Source organism: Impatiens glandulifera, chromosome 5 (genome assembly GCF_907164915.1).
Source record: "Impatiens glandulifera chromosome 5, dImpGla2.1, whole genome shotgun sequence".
In the NCBI taxonomy this organism is placed as follows: domain Eukaryota; kingdom Viridiplantae; phylum Streptophyta; class Magnoliopsida; order Ericales; family Balsaminaceae; genus Impatiens; species Impatiens glandulifera.
Genome location: NC_061866.1, coordinates 45,554,925 through 45,580,369, shown reverse-complemented (window position 1 = coordinate 45,580,369; position 25,445 = coordinate 45,554,925). Strand labels below are relative to the sequence as shown.

General features: G+C 31.8%; 3 protein-coding genes across 8 annotated transcripts; 2 read left to right on the top strand and 1 right to left on the bottom strand.

Annotated features, from left to right (window-relative positions):
• Nucleotides 1-501: 501 nt before the first annotated feature.
• On the bottom strand, nt 502-2,816 carry LOC124938536 (polyubiquitin). Its single transcript, XM_047478994.1, has 2 exons — nt 2,657-2,816; nt 502-2,277 (listed from the first exon to the last, which is right to left on the bottom strand). The coding sequence occupies exon 2, from the start codon at nt 2,275-2,277 to the stop codon at nt 676-678; it is 1,602 nt and encodes a 533-aa protein (XP_047334950.1). The 5' UTR covers nt 2,657-2,816; the 3' UTR covers nt 502-675.
• Nucleotides 2,817-7,806: 4,990 nt separating this feature from the next.
• On the top strand, nt 7,807-15,618 carry LOC124938535 (probable LRR receptor-like serine/threonine-protein kinase At1g07650). 5 transcript variants are annotated; one of them, XM_047478988.1, is made up of 24 exons: nt 7,807-8,124; nt 8,279-8,453; nt 8,940-9,011; nt 9,107-9,175; nt 9,283-9,354; nt 9,447-9,518; nt 9,615-9,686; nt 9,917-9,988; nt 10,150-10,221; nt 10,326-10,397; nt 10,485-10,556; nt 10,730-10,801; nt 10,878-10,943; nt 11,123-11,188; nt 11,274-11,312; nt 11,440-11,498; nt 12,281-12,657; nt 12,740-12,935; nt 13,053-13,193; nt 13,706-13,824; nt 13,911-14,121; nt 14,206-14,446; nt 14,744-14,894; nt 14,972-15,618. In XM_047478988.1, exons 1-24 carry the CDS (start codon nt 8,010-8,012, stop codon nt 15,341-15,343), a joined length of 3,045 nt encoding a protein of 1,014 aa, XP_047334944.1. In that variant the 5' UTR covers nt 7,807-8,009; the 3' UTR covers nt 15,344-15,618. The 5 variants fall into 5 exon arrangements, with proteins under 5 accessions (XP_047334944.1, XP_047334946.1, XP_047334947.1 ...); XM_047478990.1 differs by having other exon boundaries at nt 7,808-8,124; nt 8,279-8,445; XM_047478991.1 differs by having other exon boundaries at nt 7,808-8,124; nt 9,107-9,179.
• Nucleotides 15,619-16,789: 1,171 nt separating this feature from the next.
• Nucleotides 16,790-25,211, top strand: LOC124938538 (actin-related protein 2/3 complex subunit 1A-like). Of its 2 annotated transcripts, XM_047478997.1 has the most exons (15): nt 16,792-17,199; nt 18,095-18,180; nt 18,290-18,366; nt 18,552-18,646; nt 18,840-18,909; nt 20,271-20,340; nt 21,112-21,185; nt 21,263-21,305; nt 22,023-22,104; nt 22,586-22,674; nt 22,769-22,854; nt 24,292-24,355; nt 24,462-24,556; nt 24,644-24,702; nt 24,783-25,211. In XM_047478997.1, the coding sequence occupies exons 1-15, from the start codon at nt 17,130-17,132 to the stop codon at nt 24,845-24,847; spliced, it is 1,125 nt and encodes a 374-aa protein (XP_047334953.1). In that variant the 5' UTR covers nt 16,792-17,129; the 3' UTR covers nt 24,848-25,211. The 2 variants fall into 2 exon arrangements, with proteins under 2 accessions (XP_047334954.1, XP_047334953.1); XM_047478998.1 differs by lacking the exon at nt 21,263-21,305 and having other exon boundaries at nt 16,790-17,199; nt 21,112-21,193; nt 21,982-22,104.
• Nucleotides 25,212-25,445: the final 234 nt, after the last annotated feature.

Genomic DNA, 25,445 nt, shown 5'->3' with positions numbered 1-25,445 from the left:
CAATGCATTATCTTATATTCATTCTAAATAACTTGATTAAAAGTAGTTTAAACTTTCAATTTTCAATGCATTACCTTATATTCATTCTAAATAACTTTGACAAAAAGTCATTTATATTTTTTAATACTTTAATATAAATATTTTAAACATCTTATTTGATTTTAATCTTTTTCTAATAATAGGTACTCACAAAATTTATTTATTTAAAACCTATTAATTATCTTAAATGTAAAACAAAAAACTTTGATGCCTAAGTATATTCTGATTTGAAGAAAAGTTTTGTTATGAGGTGAGAAGAAGATATAGAAAAGTTTGTTTATAGAATAAATGGACTCAAAATCGTTAATATTTTAAAAATTAACCCAAAAATTGGTAAATAATTTAAAATTCTTAAAAGAAAATTAAAAGTAACAGCATGAAAATGGGTTTTTATTGTGCATAATGCCATCTTCACAAGAATATTCAAATTACCTCTAATGGAGAAGTTTATAAAGCCATATAAGAGAAAAGAAGATGACTTCCATAGTTTGTCTCAAACAAAACAAAAGGAAATACCCAACACATTCAAGTTTATTAACAAACATAAGACATAAGACCCAAATTGTTCACATAACCAAAAGAAAGAAGAAAAAAGAGACAGTTTTTCATAGCCCAATATTAATAAGACACCATCAATTAGAACCCACCTCGAAGGCGAAGAACAAGGTGAAGAGTGGACTCCTTCTGGATATTATAGTCAGCCAGGGTCCTTCCATCTTCCAATTGCTTCCCAGCAAAGATCAATCTCTGCTGATCCGGAGGAATCCCTTCCTTATCTTGAATCTTAGCCTTCACATTGTCTATTGTATCCGAACTCTCCACTTCCAATGTGATTGTCTTACCAGTCAATGTCTTCACAAAGATTTGCATTCCTCCCCTAAGCCGAAGGACCAGGTGAAGGGTTGATTCTTTCTGGATGTTATAATCTGCTAGGGTTCTACCATCCTCAAGCTGCTTCCCGGCAAAGATTAATCTCTGCTGATCAGGTGGAATTCCTTCCTTATCCTGAATCTTGGCCTTCACATTGTCAATTGTATCAGAGCTTTCCACTTCAAGGGTGATGGTTTTGCCAGTTAGGGTCTTCACAAAAATCTGCATACCACCTCTCAGACGAAGAACAAGGTGGAGGGTTGATTCTTTCTGTATGTTGTAATCTGCTAGTGTTCTGCCATCCTCAAGCTGCTTCCCAGCAAAGATCAATCTTTGTTGATCAGGGGGGATGCCCTCCTTATCCTGAATCTTGGCCTTTACATTGTCAATTGTATCAGAGCTTTCCACTTCAAGTGTGATCGTTTTGCCAGTTAGGGTCTTAACAAAAATCTGCATACCACCTCTCAGACGTAGAACAAGGTGGAGGGTTGATTCCTTCTGTATGTTGTAATCTGCAAGGGTTCTTCCATCCTCAAGCTGCTTCCCAGCAAAGATCAATCTCTGTTGATCAGGGGGGATGCCCTCCTTATCCTGGATCTTGGCCTTTACATTATCAATGGTGTCAGAGCTCTCCACTTCCAGGGTGATTGTCTTTCCAGTTAGGGTTTTGACAAAGATCTGCATGCCACCTCTGAGACGGAGAACTAAGTGAAGGGTGGATTCCTTTTGGATGTTGTAATCAGCAAGAGTTCGCCCATCCTCAAGTTGTTTACCAGCGAAGATTAGTCTTTGCTGATCAGGAGGGATGCCTTCCTTGTCCTGAATCTTGGCTTTCACATTATCGATGGTGTCAGAGCTCTCCACTTCCAGGGTGATTGTCTTTCCCGTTAGAGTTTTGACAAAGATCTGCATGCCACCTCGAAGACGAAGAACAAGATGGAGTGTTGATTCCTTCTGTATGTTGTAATCGGCAAGAGTTCGACCATCCTCAAGCTGTTTTCCAGCAAAGATTAGCCTCTGCTGATCCGGAGGGATCCCTTCCTTATCCTGAATCTTGGCTTTAACATTATCGATGGTGTCTGAGCTCTCAACTTCCAAGGTAATTGTCTTGCCGGTGAGCGTTTTCACAAATATCTGCATGCCACCTCTAAGTCGTAGAACCAAATGAAGGGTGGATTCCTTTTGAATGTTGTAATCAGCCAGGGTTCGACCGTCCTCAAGCTGCTTTCCAGCGAAGATCAGCCTCTGCTGATCAGGAGGAATCCCTTCCTTATCCTGAATCTTGGCTTTAACATTATCGATGGTATCGGAGCTCTCAACTTCCAGAGTAATTGTCTTACCAGTAAGTGTTTTCACAAATATCTGCATCTGTTCAAATTTCAACCAAAATTTATCATCAAAAACCGATCAATCATTAGATCCATTGATCGCATCGATTTACATCCAAGAAATTTAATTACAAACATAAATTTGATGAAGAAACCCTAAAAACTAACAGAAACGTCAAGAATAAGATACGATCAGAAATAGACCGTACAAAACCTACACAAATAAACGCATGCCCCTATCTAAGATAGAACTAACAATATCTAAACCTGACATCAATGAAAGCATAAAGAGAACGTAGATCTAAGAAAAATAAAAAGATGAAACGAGATTGAATAAATCATAAAGATAACAAACGATCAAAGAAGATAAATTCAAGATGAAAGAATGGAATGGAATAGAATAGAAGATCGTCTTGTACCTTGAAGAATCGAGAAGAAATGCTGAAGATGGCGATGAAGATGAAGATTGGGAGAAAATGTGGTTAGGTTAAGAAGGGAAGGGACGTATTTAAAGGGTGAGATAATAATCAAAGATTGCGTGTATAACCAGCCTTCTTTATCGCAGTAACGTGTACGCTGTCTAATAAGGTATGTCACGCTTTCTATATCTTTTATTATATTATTATTATTATTATTTTATTTTCTAGGGCTTCCTTTTATAATAAGCCTTGAATAAATTTTAGCATAGTCCAATGGGCCGGAATGCTGGATAGGTCATAGGTGACTGACTGGCTTCAACAAAATGTTGGGAAGCCCAACTAAAAAATCAAATTTATTTTAAATAATAATAAATTTATATTAATTGTCTAAAAGATTTTAAGATCAACTACATGTACATTATTCTTTTTAAAAAAATTACACTAAATTAAGTCAGCTAATTGATTTTGGGGATGTTTAACTTCTAACATTTAAATAAAATACCACAATTTAAATTTTTAATAATAGAAAAAATACAAAAGTAAAAGGTGGCATCAATTATAAGAGACCTTATAGTTTTAGTATTACAAGTATATTGTATCTTAAAATATTAAAAATATTGATTTTTTAATATACCACAAGAAGTGATAAGGTATGGTATTAAACTTTAATATTATTCGATATCAATTATATAATAGCGATATCGTACCAAAAAATATTACTTTGAAATCTAAAAAAAATACATTTTGTCTAGGTTGATTGTTATGAAATCTCAAGTATTTCTAATGTAACTAAATTATAAAAAGATTGAAAAACAATAAATTTTTGAAAATAAAATTATTATAGGATATATCATATGTTTTCGTAACCCATGTAAAAAGAAAAAAAAAAAAGTTTACATTAGGAATTCTCTTTACCGTGTCCTCTCACTTTAAAGAGACAAAATATATATATATATATATATATATATATATATATATATATATATATATATATATATATATATATATATATATATTTATTTATTGTCTCTTTAAAGTGAGAGGGAACATGAAAAAAAAATCATATATATATTATTGTTACACTTCCATTTATACATTAGATTCTAAATATAATAGTAAGTAGAAACATGTCTTACCCGTGGTTATTACCCGTGGTTAAGAGTTTTTAAAATAAAAATTATATGGAATGAGAAAATTATAAAAATAATTTGTCATTTTTTAAATGGATTAAAAATATGAAAATTATTTCTTCTATTCATACTTTTTTTTTTAATATTTATCTACTCATTCATCAGTTCTGAATATATACATATATAAAGTCACTTAAGAATGCGACATTCACATGTGTAAATTAATGTGGTTTGGGAAGAAGTACATTTTTGCATTTTTATACTCTTTTATTAATTTGATTTTTTAGATAATATTAAATTATAAAATAAATAAAACAATTATATGATACAATTGTCTGTGTTGACTCAGTATACACGGACTAAAAAAACACTTTTAAGTATGAATAGTGATGTGAAGTTCAAAGTGATAAAGTAATTAATTAATAACACTAATAAAATAATAATTGGCCTTAATTAACCAGTTAATACTGACAACATTTTATGGCCATCCAGCTAATTATTTATTGCATATGTAAATCCGAGCACGTGCTTAAAGTATGGTGCAGTTATTATTCAATATGGTATATTGGTTATGATTTGAGAATGCCAATATTTATAATTATTTGAAAACATTTGAAATTGAATAAAGTTGAATTTGAATTTGAACAAAAAAATAACTTGTTAGTTATAAATAAACTAAAGTTCAAAATTCGGATATTTTTGTATTAAAAAGTTGGAGAAAGTCAATTTTATGTTAACTATTGATTTATCATTAATATTTTATTTGACGAATTACAATTCTTTATTTATTATGTGATTATGTTTTTTTTTCTTAACATTTATTTGGTTTCAATATTACATTCAGAATTAATGTTTAATAACAGACAGGGGCGGAGTCAAGATAAAAAATTACCTGGGGTTGACTCATTTGTCCAGTTTATTCACTTAATTTGCTCTATTTTTTTTTTAATTTAGGTGGGACTGGAACCCACCCTAACCCAAGGGCGAATCTAGGATTTTTTTTTTTACTGGACTGTAAGATTTTTGGTATTATACTATTACGTGTAAATGTGTAATACGTGAACATATTAATCGATTTTTTTTACAAATACCCTTACTAAATAGATATTCGGTCAACCCTTCCTAAAATAAAATAAATAAACGAAATTTTAAGAGAGATTAGAATACTCGATTTAAAAAACAAAATTATACATGTTAAAGAAAAATTAAGTTAAGAAAACGTGAAAAATTAAATTAATTAGATTTAAATAAGTTTAAACTAAATATATAAATAAAGAAAATATAAAAATCTAATTTAGTGAATTTTCGCTATTTTCGAAGAATAAATAATATATAAATTTATTTATTTAAATAATTGAAACAAATTAATATGACTGTTTAATTTGTTTTAAATATTAATTTATATTTTTTTATAAACTTTTATAATATTTAAAAAAATATAAAAAACTATTTTACTCTTATAATAAATTATTATTTTAATCTTTATATTAAAAATAATTTGTATTATAAATTAAACTGAAATTAATAAAAAAAACTAATATATCAATTAAATTATTTTATATATAATTTCTTATATTTTTAGTTATATAAATTAAAATTTATGTATTATTATATAATAAAGAAATTAACATTATAATAATTTTTATAAAATTAAGTAGGAGGGCAGAGTTTGATTTTGTGACCTTCCCTTAATCAAATTAAATTCAAAGCGGACAAATTGTTACATATTGTTACATGTTTAACTTTACCCTCGGCTACAACCTAAGAATTTTTTAATTTAGGTGGAACGGAAACCCACCTTAACCCAATAATTTTTTTAATTTAGGTGGGACGGGAGTCCACTTTAACCCAAACATGGCTCCGCCCCTGATAACATGTAATTATAACACTTGATTAAAGTAAAATTGTATGTGTTTTCCCTCAAAAAAATTGCATGATTGGGTTTGGAACTTTTTCAAAATAGATTATAAAATTTGTTTTAGAAACGCTATAACTTTATAATATTTGTACATATTAGGAATTCTGATTAATGTGGAAGTACCTACCATCTAATAATAATAAATTATTGTCTAAGGATTTATTGGACCTGTTTGTGCCTATATTTAATTTTTTGACTAAATTCTATTAAATTGAGAATTGTTCTAATTTGAACAAAAGTTCCATAATAAGAATGATTATAATAAAAACTTATATATTAAAGTCAAATACTTGATGTTCAAAATTTTGAATTAATCTAATGCTTGCTTCAATTTTTTTTATTGATATATCTTTGTTCAATGAGTCTAAATTATTATATATTATTTATAGATGATATGCTTATTTTCACAAAAGTTTTCACAAAATTAACAATTATTTGAAAAGAATGAGTAACATCTTTTATAAAATTAAATTTATAATAATTTAATAATGAAAATGAATAAATGTCTCAAATTGTCACTTACAAAAAGTAAAAAATTTAAGTTGAATTGAGATCATCATACATTTTTTAATTTAGAAAATAAAAATTTAGAAAGATATACTAAAATAAAATAAAAATGTGAAATTCTTATTTTCAGTGTTTAATTTTATTTTATTACTAAAAAAAAATTCAATTAATGACCCTTTAAGTTAACCAACTACTCTAGATTCTCAATTGACATTTGGGAATGAGAAGAAAAATAAAATAACAGGCTGTCCCACACGCTTATAGAGATTTTTTATTTATGCTAATATATAATTATAGCAATTGTAAAAATAAATAAAATTAAGTAGTATATTTTGTCTTAATTTTATCATATTCAAGATTTCATATTATTAAAATTATATATTTTTTATTTGATATAATATTGTTTTACATTCCTGATTTAAATTACATTTTGTAAAATAAAATATTTAATAGACAATATCTAAACTATTTTAAAATAATAATTCAAATTATTTTCTTAGATCTATAATAAAAATATAAAGTAAAAACTAATGTCGGTACATTAATGAGTTTAAAGTCTTATGGCTGGACTATTTTAAAAATAAAATAAAAGACAGGGTAAGGAAAGACAACCAGCTTGGATGGGAGAAAAAAAACAAAAAATTAATAAAATAGTGAAACTCATTTCAAATGAAAATACTAGCTATTAATATTAAGAGTGACAGAGAGAATTTAAGAGAATATGAGAGGGAACAGGATAAAACTCAGTTTTTATCTCAAAACTTAAACATCTTATTAATTATCAAATCAAATAATTTTATCATTTAAATACCAAAATTACTCTATAATTTTATTTCTCTTTCTAAACCATCATTCTCTCACTTATACTATATCTACTAAAATCAAAAAATAAATTAGTCTTTAAATTTTAAAAACCAATTTTTTATAATTTTTACTAAACAAGGGTTTTTAAGATAAAACCCAAGTAAATTTTTTTCTCAAACAAGCCTACATTTGGAAAAAAGATAAATGTAATAAGAGAGAATGAATTTTTTTATTTATTAATTTTTCAACAAATCAGATTGAAATTTTCATTTCCATTAAATTTTCTCTCCCAATAATTTTTCTAATAGATATATATGAAAATTTGATATATAAATTCTAATTTTTAAAAATTAAAAGTTCCTATAGTCATGATTATAACAACTTTGTATCTAAAAATAAATTATTTAAATTAGAGTGAAATACTTAAAAAGAATGACCGCTTTGAATCATTTGAAGATGATTGACGGTCAAACCAATTTACATAAAAAGTTATTATATAAATTTTATATTAAAAATTTCTAAATTACTATAACAATTTTCACCTAAAATCAAATAATTTAAAATAAAGTGAAATATTTCAACGAAATATTTTACATAAAACAGCTTTATATAATCTGTCAAATGATTTACATGCAAATTTGATGTATATATTTCTTGTTCATTAACCAAACAAGTCTTTAAAAAACGGGATTAAAAAACCATAAAAACAGCAACAGTCCTCTGTTTTCTACTAAGCTAGTTTGTTTCCATGGCGCTTTATTATTATTACAGTGAGCGCTCAGTTTTCTCTTCATCGTCTCTATTCCTATCTTCTCTCTTTCTCGCTGTCTTCTGATAATAGTTTACTTTATAAACTTCAACAATCAATGTACACGTAAATATATCATCTTTCTCTCTATCTACCACCCGATTGATAATATTGAACCAGTAAGCCAGAGAAATTGGATAAGATCTATAACTATCGATCAATCTCAAGTACTTTTCTTCAATCTTAATGCTACAAATGAGGTTGCCGCCGCTTCTTTACGTTGTTTTCTGTTTTCTACCTGTCATTATCTTCTCCACTACTCCCGGATTTGCAGCCAATCCGACCCTTCACCCGCCGGAAGGTACGAATTCTTCTTTATTTGGATCCGAGGAGGAAAATGCTCCCGGTTTCCACTACTTTAACGAACCCACTTGTCTGAATATTGCCATTGTCACTATATATCCTTGAGCTTGATTGTGTTTCTAACTTTTATGACTGGATTTAAATGTTATTAGTGAAGGTGCTGGAGGAGATTGGGAAAGAGTTGGGAAAGAATGATTGGGATTTTAACAAGGATCCTTGCAGTGGAAAGGGGAATTGGAGTCTCCCTATTCTCAAGAAGGGTTTTGAGAGCTCTGTAACTTGCAATTGCTCTTTCAATAACAATCTCACTTGCCATGTTGTAAGCATGTACTCTTTCTTCCTCTTTCTCCTAACTTACTTCATTATGATAGAACCATTTAGTTAACCAAATGAAACTGTTCCTCTCCACTTGAATTCTTTTGAATTACAACCACCACTAAATTATTGGGTTGTTTTCCAGATTGTTCAAAGTTGTATTAAATTATCAAGAACGCATGATATGTTTGACTCAATATGATTAGTCAACTTAGTTGACCTGCCGACTTTTTGAACTCATCCATAGATGTATCAGCTGGATCATGTTCTTGTCCGTGGGACCTATTAGTGCCCCCATCTAATCCTTTTCATTTGACTTTTAGCTGGTACTAGTGTTAATATTGATAGTTCTTAAGAGAAACTATGCTAGCCGGATACTGAAAAGTTTAATGAATGAAAGTGACTTGCTTACTCTATTACTGATCCCTATAACGCCTACAAGACAAGTCATTTCCATGATTGCTATTTGCTGCTGAATTACCTTCTGTATTACTGCAGAGCTTTGAAGTCACTAAATTTTTCAGGTGACCTGCCACCACAGTTTGCAAAACTTCGTCATCTTAAGAACTTGTAAGCCAATTAGCTGCAAGTTGGATATTGATTTATCAACTTAATTCTACTGCTAAGGATTTAATGTGATAACGAAGGGATTGTTTCTTTTGCAGAGACTTGAGTCGTAACTATTTTCATGGTTCTGTTCCCTCTCAATGGGCTACATTGCAGTTGGTTGATCTGTATGTATGGATACACAATCTATTTACCTTCACAAAGATTATTTGCATTTTCTGAACATACATTATGTGATATACTCAACATACCAACTTATTGTTTCAAAATGCAGCTCCTTAATGGGAAATCGGTTATCTGGTCCATTTCCAAATGTACTCACCAAGATCACCACCCTCAGAAACTTGTAAGCAAGATGCATTTCTCAAGTGTCAATATTCTGAGGGCAAGGCTACATCTGCAGTTGAATTTTGTTATGAGATTGATTAATGTGTGCAGGAGTGTTGAAGGAAACTACTTCAATGGAACTATCCCAACAGGAATTGGGAAACTGGTTAATTTACTAAAACTGTAACCTTTTTCACCCCCTGGACAGCAAATTTGTTTCTTACTTTCCCTAGTTAATGTTTTATGATACTAATATTATTGTCTTTTGGGTGCTTTCAGTACTCTTTCATCAAATTCATTTACTGGAGAATTGCCTGTGGCACTTTCAAATTTGACCAACCTTGTGGATATGTAAGCATATTGAAATGTTTTTCTTTCAATGTTTTCATTTCAGACAGGACATAAGGTTAAAAATATGTATAAGAAGTTACAGTATATATATATAAAATAAAATAACCTAGACTCCACATTACATTAAAGATGTCAAGATGATCTTAACTTTTATGAGAATCAAACCGTTGTTAATAAAGTCATTGGTTTGTTTAGTTACATCTGACTGTTGTTTATTCCATGAGTACCAGGAGGATAAGTGACAATAACTTCACTGGAAGGATACCAAATTTCATTGCAAACTGGAAATACATACAGAAACTGTAAGTTTGCTCTAAAACAGCGTTTGTGGTGACATTTTATGCAATCCTTTTCATTTCTAGCACTCTAACAGTACAACGGAGATACCAATCTTATAGATTTTACTTCAGACAATATTTATCAAATTTAGAGGCCATAACTTTCTCCACCATGGTTGAGCCAGGCACATTCAAGGTTGTCCATTGGAGGGACCCATTCCTTCCAGCATTGGTACATTAACAAGTTTGACTGACCTGTAAGCCAGTTTGAACTCTTTTTTTTTTTTTTTCATTCTGTTCTTTCTTAATTTTTGATTGAAATGAGCTTGTGCCAATTGAGTTTTCTACTTGTGGATTCTAGGCGGATCAGTGACTTAAAGAGTGGACGTTCTACCTTTCCCCCTCTTAATAATTTGGAGTCCTTGAAGACACTGTGAGTTCCACTTTTTCTCATTTTTTGTCTAGCTCACTGTTTCTGTTCTTTACCAAGTGCAACAGAAACTGAGTTTTTAATTTACAGGATACTGAGGAAGTGTTTAATCCAAGGAAAGATACCTGATTTTCTTGGTGAACTTGTAAAACTGAAAATTTTGTAAGAAACTCTCCTATATTCATTATCTTTCTTCATACTTATTTTATAGAAACAAGGACTGTTAGCTCGCCTTTTATTTCTGTGGCTAGCTTACCTAAGATGTTACTTAATATAAAAGTTTTGTTTCTGCTATTACTCACTGACTTTGTGCATTGTCCTCATTTACTCATCAGGGACCTCAGTTTCAACAACTTAACTGGTGAAATTCCATCTTCTTTCAACAAACTGCTCAAAGTTGATTTTATGTAAGCTTATAATCTGCATATTTTGTGATTGAGCCACTTCAAATCAGTTTGATAACAATTTAAGATTTGTCTGTAGGTATTTGACAGAAAATAGGCTAGTGGGACCCTTACAAGAATGGATGATATCAAAAAACTGGAACTTGTAAGTTAGTTCCTTAGATTCCTTAATCTATTATGTAATAATTTCAACCTTGTCTGTTCAAGATGTTCTATTATCTCATTCCTATACATAAACACCATTTAGTAATTTAGTTACACAGTTTTCTCTGTCCAAAGTCTAAGGAAAACTATTCACTACTTTCTGCTGTTGGCGCTATGCAGAGATGTATCTTACAACAACTTCACTTGGGGGAGATCCAGTCCAAAGGGGTGCACACAACCTACTGTGTGAGTTTTCTCAATGCTTTTGACACTATCATGAGCCCTGAATGAAATTCATAACGTCATCATTCCTTTCTTTTAACTTTTCCAGGAACCTTGTAGAGAGCTATTCTCAATCAGCAAAAAAAATGTGAGATCCTGTATCTACATTATGTTTAACTCCTTATCTACTCTCATTCTTTGTTATCATTCTTAAGAATTCCCAATAATTGACCTGTTTACCAAGCTACTAATGTTATTCGGATTGTTTATTGCAGAAGTGAAATTCACCCATGCCTAAAGGGGAACTTCCCTTGTTCTTCTAGGAATGAACGCTGTAAGTAAATGTTCAATGTCTGCATTATGTACTTCACTAATAGGTGGCTATGACTTGTTTAATATTTCTGCCTGAAAATGAAACAAAAAAGTTAGCTGTTGAAGATAGATTATAAATGGGAAATAACTTTCTATAGTAGTTTGAGATCTTGAGCTTAGCATTTCTTTGATCAATCCCATGGTTCTTAATCATAATCACATCTGCACAAAATCAACTGCTGCACATGTATGAACAGATAATTAATAACTGCACTTCTTTTTTAGGAAAGTCTATGCATTTCTTTAATAAATGAACAGCTTAACGACACTTACAAAAATGACAGTAAAAATGAAGAAAAAAACACAATATGCTTAGATCCCAAAATTCAAATAAGACCTGCTATCACTATCAATAAAAGGAAAATTAAAAGTGTCCTTACAACAATGTAATGAAAAAAGCCCTACATGCCAAACAATGACAAATCAAAAGATTCCCAACAAGGAGGATTAAACAAAAGGCCCATTATTTACAAAGGAGACCGGGATAGGAGTTACGAAAATTACCCCAAATCCTTTTATGTGTGATGCTGCATATGTACACGGCCTTCCAGATTTTGTCATCATTTAAAAAAAATATATATAATAATTGCACTTATATATATAATTGGTTAATTTATGTTTTCATTTTAAGCCTAAGCTGTTAGAGAATGACAGAATAATTTAACTTATGTTAGTTATTTACTTTTGATATTATTTTTGGTATATCTGTTGTGTGTCTGTCTTACTACTGCTTTGTTAATTTAGATTATTCTATGTACATCAACTGCGGTGGCAATGAAGTTTATGTAAATAACACCAAGTACGAAGCAGACCTTGACTCAAGAGGTGCTTCCACATTTTACAATGCACAGAACTGGGCATGGAGCAGTACTGGGAACTTCATGGATAATGATGCAGATTTAGATTCTTATACTATATCAAATAATTCTGCCCTGCTTAATGTCTCTGAAGAACTGCAACTTTATACAACAGCACGCAGATCACCCCTCTCTCTCACCTACTACGGACTATGTCTTGGTAATGGGAATTACTCTGTCAAACTCCATTTTGCTGAACTTCAATATACAAATGACAAGACATTTACCAGCCTTGGAAAGAGAGTTTTTGATGTCTACATCCAGGTAAACACTAATAAACCAACATGACAGATGGACTAGATTAATTTGTGAAGACAATGAATGATTGAAACATTCTGACATTTAGGGGAAGTTAGTATTAAAAGATTTTAACATTGTCCGTGAGGCTGGCGGAGCTGTTAAACCTACTGTAAAGACTTTTAGTACCTTAGTGACGAACAACACCTTGAAGATACACTTCTACTGGGCTGGAAAAGGATCAACGGGAATCCCAGCAAGAGGAGTATATGGTCCTCTCATATCAGCTATATCAGTTGATCCTAGTAAGTCTTTCAAGTGATCTTTCAGATAACTCTTGAGATTTTTGTAGAAATATGAGGTTTTATATAGTTTTTTCTCTTATGTTGAGGTTTTTAACGATAGACTTTTTGCTGATGCAGACTTTAAACCTCCTTCTTCACACAAGATTAACCCTATAATGTTGACTGGGGCTGTAGCTGGGGGAGCATTTCTTATCATTGTTGTCCTAGCTGTTCTTTGGAGAAAAGGCTATCTGGGAAACAAAATAGCAATTGACAAAGGTACTTATACAGCTCTGAACCCATCTCCTTCTTTCCAACTTGTAATTGGAGATTAGTACTGGCAGTGATTATGTAAGCAAAGCAAAACAAAGATGGTCTTTTTTGAATAAAGGTCAGTTTCATTAAAAAGACACTGACAAGGCGACAAAGAAACATACAAGCAAAACAAACAGAAACACAAATAAATATCAACACAAGAACTCTTAACTGAAACTAAGGCTCTCACCGAGAAGTTTCATGACACTTTGCCCATATATGTAGAACACTAAGAAAAATTCTCTTCAAACTTACCAACGATCTTTCCTTGTCGTAAAAAAATAATTATAGATTTATATCATGGTCACCTTCTTAATGGTGTAAATTTAGTTGCACAAAAAACTGTTAACGCCCTTTTCTAATGTTTATAGGCATTGGCTGTAGTAGATAAGAGAAATAAAGTTGAAAGTGATTTAGTATATTTGATGCTTCTAGTAACAATTTCCTTAATATTTTTGCATTTCACTTTTCAACAGATCTTAGAGGCCTAGACCTGCTAACTGGAATTTTCACATTAAGACAGATGAAAGCAGCAACCAAGAATTTTGACGTAGATAATAAATTAGGGGAAGGTGGTTTTGGATCAGTTTATAAGGTAATAATCACTTTTGTATGAGAATGTTTAGCAGTTATCTTGGAAATTGTTTAATTATTATTTTTTGTTGTTGTTGCTAAATGCAGGGTATGTTATCAGATGGGACAATAATTGCAGTGAAACAGCTATCCTCAAAATCAAGGCAAGGAAGCCATGAATTTGTGAATGAAATTGGAATGATTTCTGCTTTACAACATCCAAATCTTGTAAAATTGTATGGATGTTGTAATGAAGGGAACCAATTACTATTGGTTTATGAATACATGGAAAACAACTGCCTTTCCCGTGCCCTCTTTGGTAAGCTTTTCTCTATCCAAACATGTTTTTTTTTCAATGTCCCACCTTATAATAAAATATAATACCAGAGTTATCTTTAAACAGGTCGGGATAAAACTTGCAAGTCGAAACTAGACTGGCCTACCAGGCAGAAAATCTGCCTCGGCATAGCAAGGGGATTGACTTACCTACACGAAGAATCAAGACTTAAGATAATACATAGAGACATTAAAACCAGCAACGTTTTGCTTGACAAGAACTTTGATGCAAAAATATCTGATTTTGGCTTGGCAAAACTTTATGACGATGCGCATACTCACGTTAGCACTCGAATTGCAGGAACTATGTAAGTTCCTTTTCATGAACTTCTCTCCTTTGCTCAAACTTTCCAGAATGGTTGGCTATACTCTTACTCTACTTTTTATAACATTTAATACAAATAAGAAAAAAAAAACTACATTAAACAAGCTCCAAGTCTTGAGCACATTTCAACTTACATTGAATTGGTAGCACTTAATTATTCTTTTTTTTCAATAACTATCATTTAAGTAAGCCCACACACTTCATTCAGCTACTTGTTTGCTTAAATACACTAAAATATACATGATTGTGCTTTAACTTCATGAATGTGATGTCCTTTCAGTGGCTACATGGCTCCTGAGTATGCAATGCGAGGATATTTAACAGAAAAGGCAGATGTTTACAGCTTCGGAGTGGTTGCTTTGGAAATTGTCAGCGGAATAAGCAATGCAAACTTTAGGCCAACCGAAGAATTTGTCTATTTGCTGGACTGGGTAAATAAATCATAAATGTGAACTCTATTTCAAATTCTTGGTCTCTTTAGACTTATTAATCCATTTTTTAACAACAGGCTTATGTTCTTCAAGAGAGGGAGCGTTTAATGGAACTGGTGGATCCAGATTTGGGATCTCAATATTCTGCAACAGAGGCAATGGTGATGCTGAACATAGCTCTTTTGTGCACCAATGCATCGCCAACTTTGAGGCCAACAATGTCACAGGCAGTGAGCATGCTCGAGGGCCGAACTGCAGTTCAAGATTTGCTATCTGACCCTGGATTTTCAGCTGTTAATTCCAAGTATAAGGCCATTAGAAGCCACTTTTGGCAGCACCCCATTCAATCTCAGACCTTGTCCACCACCTGTCCCCATACCGACGACGACGAGTCCTGTTCCAATGTTGATGCTGATGAAGTGACTGGACAACTTATAAGAGATGATTGATTGATTGATTCCCTTGAGACATTATATTTTATTTGAAAAACCATATTTTATTCTTAACACGAATCCACAACCAAAGTTAGTTAGGTTGTGGGAGTCATCATGAGACAGTTGCATAACTCCACAATCTAACTAATATGACATAAGATAAGACTCTTTTCGGTTGAGTACCCTAATGGGTTAGCTACTAACAATTAATTGTAGATATGTTGTTCATTATAAACACTCATTTGTAAGTTTATGGGTTCCAAATAAAGTTGTTTTTTTTTTAAATTATTCTTTCTAGTTATGAATATAAATTTAACTTAAATGAATACTTTTTTTTATTATGTAGAAAGGGAACATGAAGTTATTGAATTTGATTTTTTTTTTCAATAAAATGATCTTACAATTAGAGATTATCTTAAACATGTTTTAAATATAATTTTCTGATTCTCTTCGAAATATTTGATAAAATATTTTTTGACACGGTTTGATCTGATTTTTTCTACTATATTTCATCATTGTTATAGAGCTTTGAAGTCATCATTGAAGAAATTACAAGATTATTTTAATTTTTTATTCAAATTTTAATTATCGTAAATTTGTCATGTTATTTATCTCATTTAATTTTGTTTTTGTTTTGTTGACATTATTTTGTAATTTAATTTTATATATATAACTCTTTATTTGAATTAGTGATAATTAAATGTCATCATTATGGAGTCAGATCTGCTGTACCAGTCCATGTTTCATTTACTGAACCACCCTTCAAAAACAAATAAATTATACATTATAAATAAATAAAAAAATAAATTTTATTGTTGTTTTTGAAGGGTGGTTCAGCAAATGAAACATGATCTGGTATAGCAGATCTGACCCCATCATTATATATATATTATTGATAAATAATTTATTAAAAAATATTTTTTTTCTTAAGAAATATTTTTTTTAGATAAATTAAAAAATCGTTTCTCTTATGATCTCTTCATGATTTTTTAGCATTGGAGAGTGTCTTATTTTCTTTTAATTACCTAGATTTAACTTAATATTGTGTTTTGTTTGATATTTTATTTAGTCGTATTAAATATTTTGTCTCAAATTTTTTAATTTAAATAATACTATCAATTGATGGTGGATTAATTGACGGTGGATTGTTCGTTTTTTTTTTCAATAAATAAAGAGCTATATTAATATGTACAATGTATTTCAATGTGCTATTACATGTATTTTTTCATCATTATTATATTGCATAACATTTTTCGGTATTACTTACCGACCATCAATTAATGATAATTTTAACTATCCATCGTAATATTCAGCAGAATTTTTTCAGCACTGTTTTATTTTTTTTATCGGATTATTCTACTTTAACCATCATTATTCACACCTAAAGTTTTATTGAAAATTTTATTACAAAAATATAAAATAGATTATAAAGATGTTAAAAGAAGATGAATATTTGACCGAATTCCAACTACTACCTAGCCTCGGCCGATCGATCGATCGATCGAAGACACCACACAAGGGGAGGATTGGCTAAAGAGGAGGAGGAGGATTCGAGGAAGAGGGAAAATAAGTCTTCTTTTCATCTTTATGTGATTTTGTAGTCGCTTCACTCTTCGTCAATTTATTCGCTTCGCCCTTACTTTCCTCTCTCTCTCTCTCTATACAATCAAGCAGACAAACTAGTTTAGCTAGCTAGCTAGCTAATTGCCGATTTCTCCATCCCTCGGATCGGATCTCACCTTTTCTCGCCAATTCATCGGTAGGTAATTCAACATAGATTCACTTCTGCCGTGCACATGCAATGGCGGCTCTCGATGTTCACCAGTTTGCGCCCTGCATTACATGTCATTCTTGGAGCCCAGACCACTCTAGTCAGTTTTCTTTCTATCTCTCTCTTGTGCTTTCTATTTAATTTATCTATATCATTTCCCTTTTTTCTCATTATGGAACAACATTCATTATTATTAAGCTTGTTGCCGCCTATGTGCTAGGAAGTCCTTCTATAGATTCTAGGTTTTCTGTATTACTTTGATCAATTAATCATCATCATATATAGAGAAGAGAATAATTTGAGGCCCGCCCTAGTAATTATGGTTCTCAGTTGCTTAATCATAAATTCATTAGTCTGAATCATCCATTTCATCAGTGAGTCTTTCGAAATTGATAGATGGTTGCACGAGGTTGAGAGTTCATCTCTAACGCTTGATGTCAGATATAAAAAAATGTATTGGATGTACAAACAATAGTAGTTTGTACCTCAACTCCGTGGATAATGCACAGTTATTGAACTCTGTGCATGAGGATGAGTCATTATGCCTAAATCAAGGACCCACATTTTGCCCCTCTGTGGCTATGTCGCACATATTGTCTGCTCAACCTCACCTTATCTCCAGAGTTACTATTGTCTCCATTTCGTCGTCATCAAGAGTCCTAAAGCTAGGCTTTCTCATCACTAATCACCTTGTCTGAGTAAACCTCATGTTATCACTGACCAAATAATTTCAGCTCTTTTGAACACAATACTTAAATGGTATATTTGAGAAACTCCCAAATATTGGCATAATTTGCCTTTTTTGGTGCATTTTTCAGTATTTATCTTTATTCTTCTCCTTCTTATATATATATATATATATATATATGAAACAAAACTAAAGCATTCCATTGGATTTTATTTTATAATTTGATCACATATAGCTGCTTCTCTTACACTACAAAAATAAATGCAAATAATTACGAGGTACTAAGTTATTTACTTTTTTCATACAGTGATTGCATTTTGTCCAAACAACAATGAGGTTCATATATATAAATTTGCGGAAGAGAAATGGGAGAAGACGCATGTTCTTCAGAAGGTGTTTTGGTTTTCCCTATGTATTATCTCATGTAAAATTGTGTGAACTTGTATCAAGATTGAAGTATGGAATGCTTAACTAATTAAGGCTTTCACCTTTCTTGTTGCAGCATGATCAACTTGTTTCAGGTATTGACTGGAGCGTAAAATCCAACAGAATAGTTACGTCATCTCATGATAGGAACTCGTAAGTGGATCTTTTGTCTTGAAAGAGTTGTAGAAATCCCTTATCTTGAAATGTTTGTTAGTTCCTTTCCTAGATTTGGAATATCTGAAATGCAAATTTTCTGTTGGATTCATGAATTTGCTTTTGCCATGTGATACTTAACCTTTAATTTTTTAATGAATGCCATGTAATCCTTTTCTTTACAGGTATGTCTGGAACCAAGAAGGATCAGAATGGGTCCCAACCTTGGTTATCCTTAGACTTAATCGTGCAGCTCTTTGTGTTCAGTGGAGTCCAAAAGGTACATACACATGCTTCCCAACATTTTTGGCATCAAATTATCTTTATGGCATATCATTTGATATTTTGGTCTTCATTACATGGACGGTACTCATATAGACAATAGGAAAATCTGTGGATGATTATTTATTAAATGGATTCTCTCCTTGTTTCGCAAAGTCCATCGTCATGCTGATTCATAGTTTTGTCAACAGAAAACAAGTTTGCTGTTGGAAGTGGTGCTAAAACAGTTTGCGTTTGCTATTATGAGCAAGAGAATAATTGGTAATATGTCCACTCTTTTCTGTTTTTTACATACTATGCTGCACATTCATAAGAACTACATTCTTTATTTCGGACTGTATATGTTCATTTTACATGTAGGCATTGTGCATTTTGTGACTTGTCTCTTTTGCCTATTTTGGAGAAATCATTCATTTATTGTTATCTACACCGAAAAGGAATTCATTTTAATGCTAACATGTAAAGACTGCATTACATTTGTTGTATCAGAATTGTTCTTATGTTTGTGGTTGCTCATCAGGTCTTGACTAAAACCTTGGGTTTAAGTTATGGACTTCAATTTAAATTGACCTCTCTCTTGATGATTAATATTGATTGGCAGATTGTTTAATTTTTTTTATATATTTTTGGAAAATGGCGAACTATTTTGTTAAGCAAAACCCAAGTGTTCTTTACATTAAAAAGAGAGAACTTCCCGAAACGATTGGGCACTAACTTGAACTCAGAAAACCATAATGCAACTAAATATACTTTCAAAATATCCTTGTGTTTCTTTCTCTCCAAAATTCATAAATCATCCCAGCAAAGGAGCATCTGTAAATTTTGGAGAACAACCCTTTCCCAATAGTCTTAGTGATCATCCAAACTTTAATTTGCTCCTATTCTATTGGTGCCCTATTCACTCCCATGCAGCTGTTAACTCTTTTCCAAATTCCGAGGACAAGGCACATTTACAAAATAAGTGATCCAGCATTTCCAACTCTTGCTCACATAACACACAGTTTTCATCTTACAACCTCTTAAATTTCACCACTCTTTCCTTAGTCATAAGTCTTCCCAAAACACCCAGCCTCATGATTTTTCATAAGACTTGGCTGATTGTTATCCTTTGATTGGTGAAGAGATCACAAATGATAGGTGAGAGGGAACAAGACATTTGAGATGAACAATCACTGCTAGTTTATCAGTGAAATTAGATTTAGATGTTTGACCTTCACTAGCTGGAAATAATGAAAAGGATACTTAAAATGGAAAAAGATTAAAGAAAAAGAAAAAGAAAAAGAAAATCAAATTGTAGAAGAGCTTTATTAGAGCATAACAGATCCTAACATTATCTCCTAAAGCCTTATTGATTGTGAAGTCTTCTCTGTGATTAGCTTCAATTTAAGTGTATTAACTATTAATGGATGAGAATGTTCCTTGGAAAAAGAATATAATGATCGTGAACTTCTCTTAGCATTTTACTGCTTCGCTAATTGACTTGTTTGTGGAGAAAAGTTTTCATGGTGTAGGAAAGTATATTTTCCTGAATATTGATTTTAGCTACTAAATGGGAAAATTGATGACAACTATGACTGGCTGAAAAATGTTCTCCAACTAATTCTAAATTTGCTTATTCACAGGTGGGTCAGCAAACTTGTTAGGAAAAGACATGATTCTTCTGTGACAAGTGTTGCCTGGCATCCAAATAACGTGCGTATAGGTTTCTAAATACGTCTTCTGAATCTTTTCCAATTCAATACAAGAGTTAAAAAGACATTGCATCTGATTATTTTAATCTAAAATACCATGGGGCATTTTTTCTTTTTAAAGTATATAATAGTTTTGCTTAAGTGGCTGACTAATTGCTGCAAAATATGCATGTGTATATTTATCAAGTCCACAGATGAAATCTTCAACTATGCTACAATTCATTCCTGGAGAATCTGCCAGTGATACTAAGCATCAATAGAAGATATCATGTAGAAATTAAATGTCACTAGACTTTGTCCTATCAATTTTCACTTGCGTCAATTTTGGCATCGCAACAGTACTGTGTAAATGCTGTCTAATTGTATGTAGAAAGATCATAAGCACGGGAATTGTCTCAAGAGTTCTTTATTTTTAGAAAAGTCTCAAATAGTTATTCTTTTTGTGAAAAAAAAATGCGAGGATATGAATATGAAATTATGAACTGGTTTCAGTTCTCTATTACCCTAGTCACTCATTGGCCAAATACTACTTTGAAAGAGCAAGGTTGAATCTTCCTTTGGACATTTTAGTGTGGTTTGTACTAGATCATCCTTATCTAATTTTTTGGTAGGTGATATTGATGATAATGCATGTCATGAATGAAACCTATCTTAATTTGGTTTGGTCATCATATTCTTATGTTATGTGTGTCTTGGAAAGATTACATAAGTTTTTGTTTTGTACTTGTTAAGGCAGATTACTGGCTATATGCTTATGTATTTGTATCTACAGGTTCTTCTGGCTACTACTTCAACCGATGGAAAATGTCGGGTTTTCTCCACATTCATAAAGGGTGTTGATAAAAAGTATTCTGGCCGACTTTGTGATTTCTCCTCCTTGTACAAGTACTGAATTGAATTCGTTTTATCGTGTTATAACCCAGGGAATCAGGAAAAGCCGCTGCATCAGATTCTAAATTCGGAGAGGTTCTATCTTTGTTACTGTTCTGTTGGTTAAAGTTTCTTCTGTGACTAACTATTTAATGACAAGTATTACAAACATCGTCATTTTCTTTCTGTATATTTGTCAGCTTGTCTCCTTTTTTGAGAGTTTGGCAAGTTCCTATTGTTGGAAATCCTCTGGAATTTGATAGGACTGCAACATAAAGACGCAGAAGCATGATAAATATTAGCATATGATTGCTTCCCCTTTGAACATTAAGAAAGACAAAAAAGTTCTAGCAGGTCGCTTAGGCCTATCATAGGTATTGAAGTATTAGTTAATTAACTTAAAAAGAAATAATAGAAGAAATATCAAGAAATGAGAATTTAAGTTAAATATTTATCTCCCCTTAAATTTGAAAAGTCTTCTTGTCAATGGTTTTCTTGAACTACGTGTCTTGTCTATGCTACCATCACATACTTTCTCTGGAGCAAGACAGAAGTGTGCAGAGGAAGTTCTAAATGATAGCAAGGAGATAGACACTGGCTGGGTATTGCTGTCGTGAATTATTGCTTTGACTGTAGATGTTACAGGAGATAACTAGCTTTCCTTCAACCATGTAGTATTTTTGCTATATATTTCTGGGCCTGGAGTATATGATTCAATAAATAATAGTGTGAAGAACTTTTATGTGTTTCAGTTGACTTCAGATCTGCCTTAAATATTTCACCTCTCTTTTTTCTTCTTTTTTGTTGGAGCAGCTAATAGTCCAGCTTGATCTCTCAAATTCCTGGGCATTTGGAGTTAGATGGTCACCAAGTGGTAATACCTTGGCTTATGTAGGTCAGTATCTTTACTTTGGTCATCCTATATGCTTCCTTGTTAAAATTTTGGTGTGTAATGATTTAATAAGGAAAATGTTTCCAGTTACATATATTCAATTGTCTAAATTACTTGGATGTTATTTTTTAATTCCTAATTTTGTACCGACTCCTGAATCCTGATGCCTAGATCATTCGGACTGGAAAATTGGAAGACATTTACAAATATGCAAGTTACTCATCATATTCAAATTCTATATGGCCTATTTTAAAGCTGCTTAATATCTTGACCTAATCCGACAGATCAAGATTTTAGTATGCGACTGGAATCTAAATAAATTTGATCAGAACCACTGACATTCTTTAATCTGCGTGGCTTTCTATTTCTATGAATTCTTTTGAAAATAGTGAGGTAGCTGAACTTTCTGCACGGTTATGTCAATCTTCAAAAGGCCAACTAAACTGTTTTTATCTTATCTGCTTGATATGTGATGATTCTTCAGGTCATAATTCAATGATATACTTTGTTGATGAAATTGGTCCATCTCCCTCTGCTCAAACTGTAGCATTTCGTGATTTGCCCCTCCGTGATGTGGGTCAGCATCCACTCTCCTAGTATATCGTTATTGCCAGTAGATATATGCTTGTGATGATAATGATATCTGTTTCTGCGTTTTCATCTTCAGGTGCTATTTATTTCTGAGAAAATAGTTATTGGAGTGGGTTACGACTGCAATCCAATGGTTTTCACTAAAGATGAAAGGGGGTTATGGTATGTTATTTTCCTTTCAGTTAAAAAATGCGAGCTATCCTACATTGTAAGTGATTTTATGCTGTCTGATAAAAGAAAAATGTAGATCTGAGATCCCTTCGCAACTGCACACACATACATGAATTATTACTTCCTAGTTATTTCGTGGTTGACTTTTGACATATAAACTTACATCTGTTATCCTTTAGTCTTTCAACATACTTTATGAGATAATCTCATTTTGGCTGTTTCTCATAATATGGTCTGTCGATGTAAAAAAAAAAGAAGCACCACTGCAGTTCATCAAAACTAAGGATGGTTAATGGTTGCTCCTCACTCTAATTTCTGTGACTTATTTCTCTTTCCTAATTTATCACTTGTGTTTATATTCCTTTTACTGCCTCTCCACATTTAATCTGATATTGTTGTTGGCCCAATTAGTTCAAGTCTTAGCTTAGTTGTTTCCTTTCCATTTACTAGTTTGACATTAGTTGATCATATTGTGATACTCACCCTCTAACAAAATTTTTAATCTGAGTTAGTAACGGTAGGATCAGTTCTGGTGATGTAATAAACCTTCCGGCTTGTTATTTTCAGATTCCTGCATCATACTTCTTTTTTGTGTGTGAAAGTACATTGTCTTTTGATTTAATAAATGAAAAAGGAAGGTACTTAACATGCTAAGTACCCCCCAAAGCTTATAAAAACGCCAAAAGACAAACTTGTCTCAGAAACATCCCATCAAGGCAGATTGATAAAAAAAAATGTAGAACTATTTAATCCCCATTCTTTGCAAAACAACCCATATGATATCAGATTTGTTCGTCATTTATTCTCACTTGGCTTGAAGACTCTTGAATTTCCTTCATTCCAAATTTCATAATTGATGTTGCAAATGTGCATCTAAAAATACTTGAGATTCACCTACAGTCTCTCCAGTGATTCAAGTCTTCATATATCTCTAGTTTCTAGGGTAGCGTTTCAACATCATGCATTTAGCGACTCCTCCCGACAACAAGGGAGTAAGGACAATTAAAGAGCAAGATGATCAATAGTTTCCTCATCATCATCTATTCAAAATGGAAGAGAACATTTTGGATTGGCATGAATAATCTATTTTTAGTCATCAACCTTTCATGAAAAGAGAGACATACAATAAATTGATGCCTAGTAAGTAGTAACCACCTTCCTGCATCATACTTTAGTTATGTGTTATATAATATGTTTTACAAAAGAAAAAAAATGATACCCATTCAGCCATTATGTGACTGGTCTGTAATTGTTTGGTCTAGTTCCCTAGCTAAAAAGATGGCTAGATTCACCTTTATGCAAGGACCAGATATGAATAATTTTCGAATCAACTGTGTCTGCTGCTGATATCTACATATTGTGTACTATTATGTTGTTACCTTCCAAACATTAGTGAAAATTTAATCTTCTGCGTTTTATTTGTTTTAGGAGCTTTACCAAATTTCTTGAGGAAAGGAACAAACCTTCTACAGGGCAAAAATACACTTCACAGGTATCTCCAAATTGCACTCATTACTTAAGATTTTGTTTTTCATGCATCAACTGTGTAGTGTAGCACATGGTTGAATGGCTCTTAATTTTTTCTTTTTGTGGCACAGCTCTCTGGAACATTTGGAAGATTGTATGGTGGTCAATCAAGAAACGAAAACAACAGTTCAAAACCACATGGAAATGCTCATGATAACTTTATCAAGTACTGTATATATGTTGTTAAAATTCTCCTGTTTTACCTTACTTGCAATGGATCTTAAAACTTTGGTGGTTCTTCTTTAAAATATAGCTGCATCGTGCCAATAAAGAAAGTCGGAAATGCTAAAATGACTCGCTTCAGTACGTCAGGTAAGGATGAACAGTGAGTATGCATACCGGTATCCTCTTTCTCCCTTTTATTTCTGATCTCATATTTGTATTAACTACAGGTCTAGATGGTAGGGTGGTTGTATGGGATTTGGTGAATCAAGACGATTTAACCGAATACTTGTGAATGATGGAGGTCTGTCTCTGTCTGTTTTCTTGCTTCAGATTGGTGTCAAGATCTAATAAGCTTTATGAATAGGATTCAGAGAGCTTAAAAACGAAAAGAAAAATGATTTGTGTAATTATTTACTCATTCCTATGAAGAACTTCCCATTCAGGTGATGGTGGTTCACTCGCTGCTAGAAGAATTCCTTTCTTTATTTTCTTAATGTTTTATGTTTTGCTTTGAAATGAATGATTCAGATATAATATTTATCATTTCAATTGAATTCAATCCTTTCTTTCTGTATTTGCTTATTCCAAACAATATGTTTTAGAATCTTATTTTACTCCCTCCTGCATGATTTGTTGTTTCTCAAAGAAATTGGCAATTTCTTGATTTCTTTTACTTATTTGAATTATACCCTTTATATTTTTGAAAATAAAATGTCATAGTATTGAGTACTTACAAAAGAGAATGATATTAAATTTGCATGATAGTCCTATATGCATATATTGTGATTTGTGAATAGGGATGAGCGTTTTGGGTAAATACTATATAATATTTATTAATGGTATAAAGTTATTAACATTATTATTTATATTAATAAAATAAAGTTATTGGA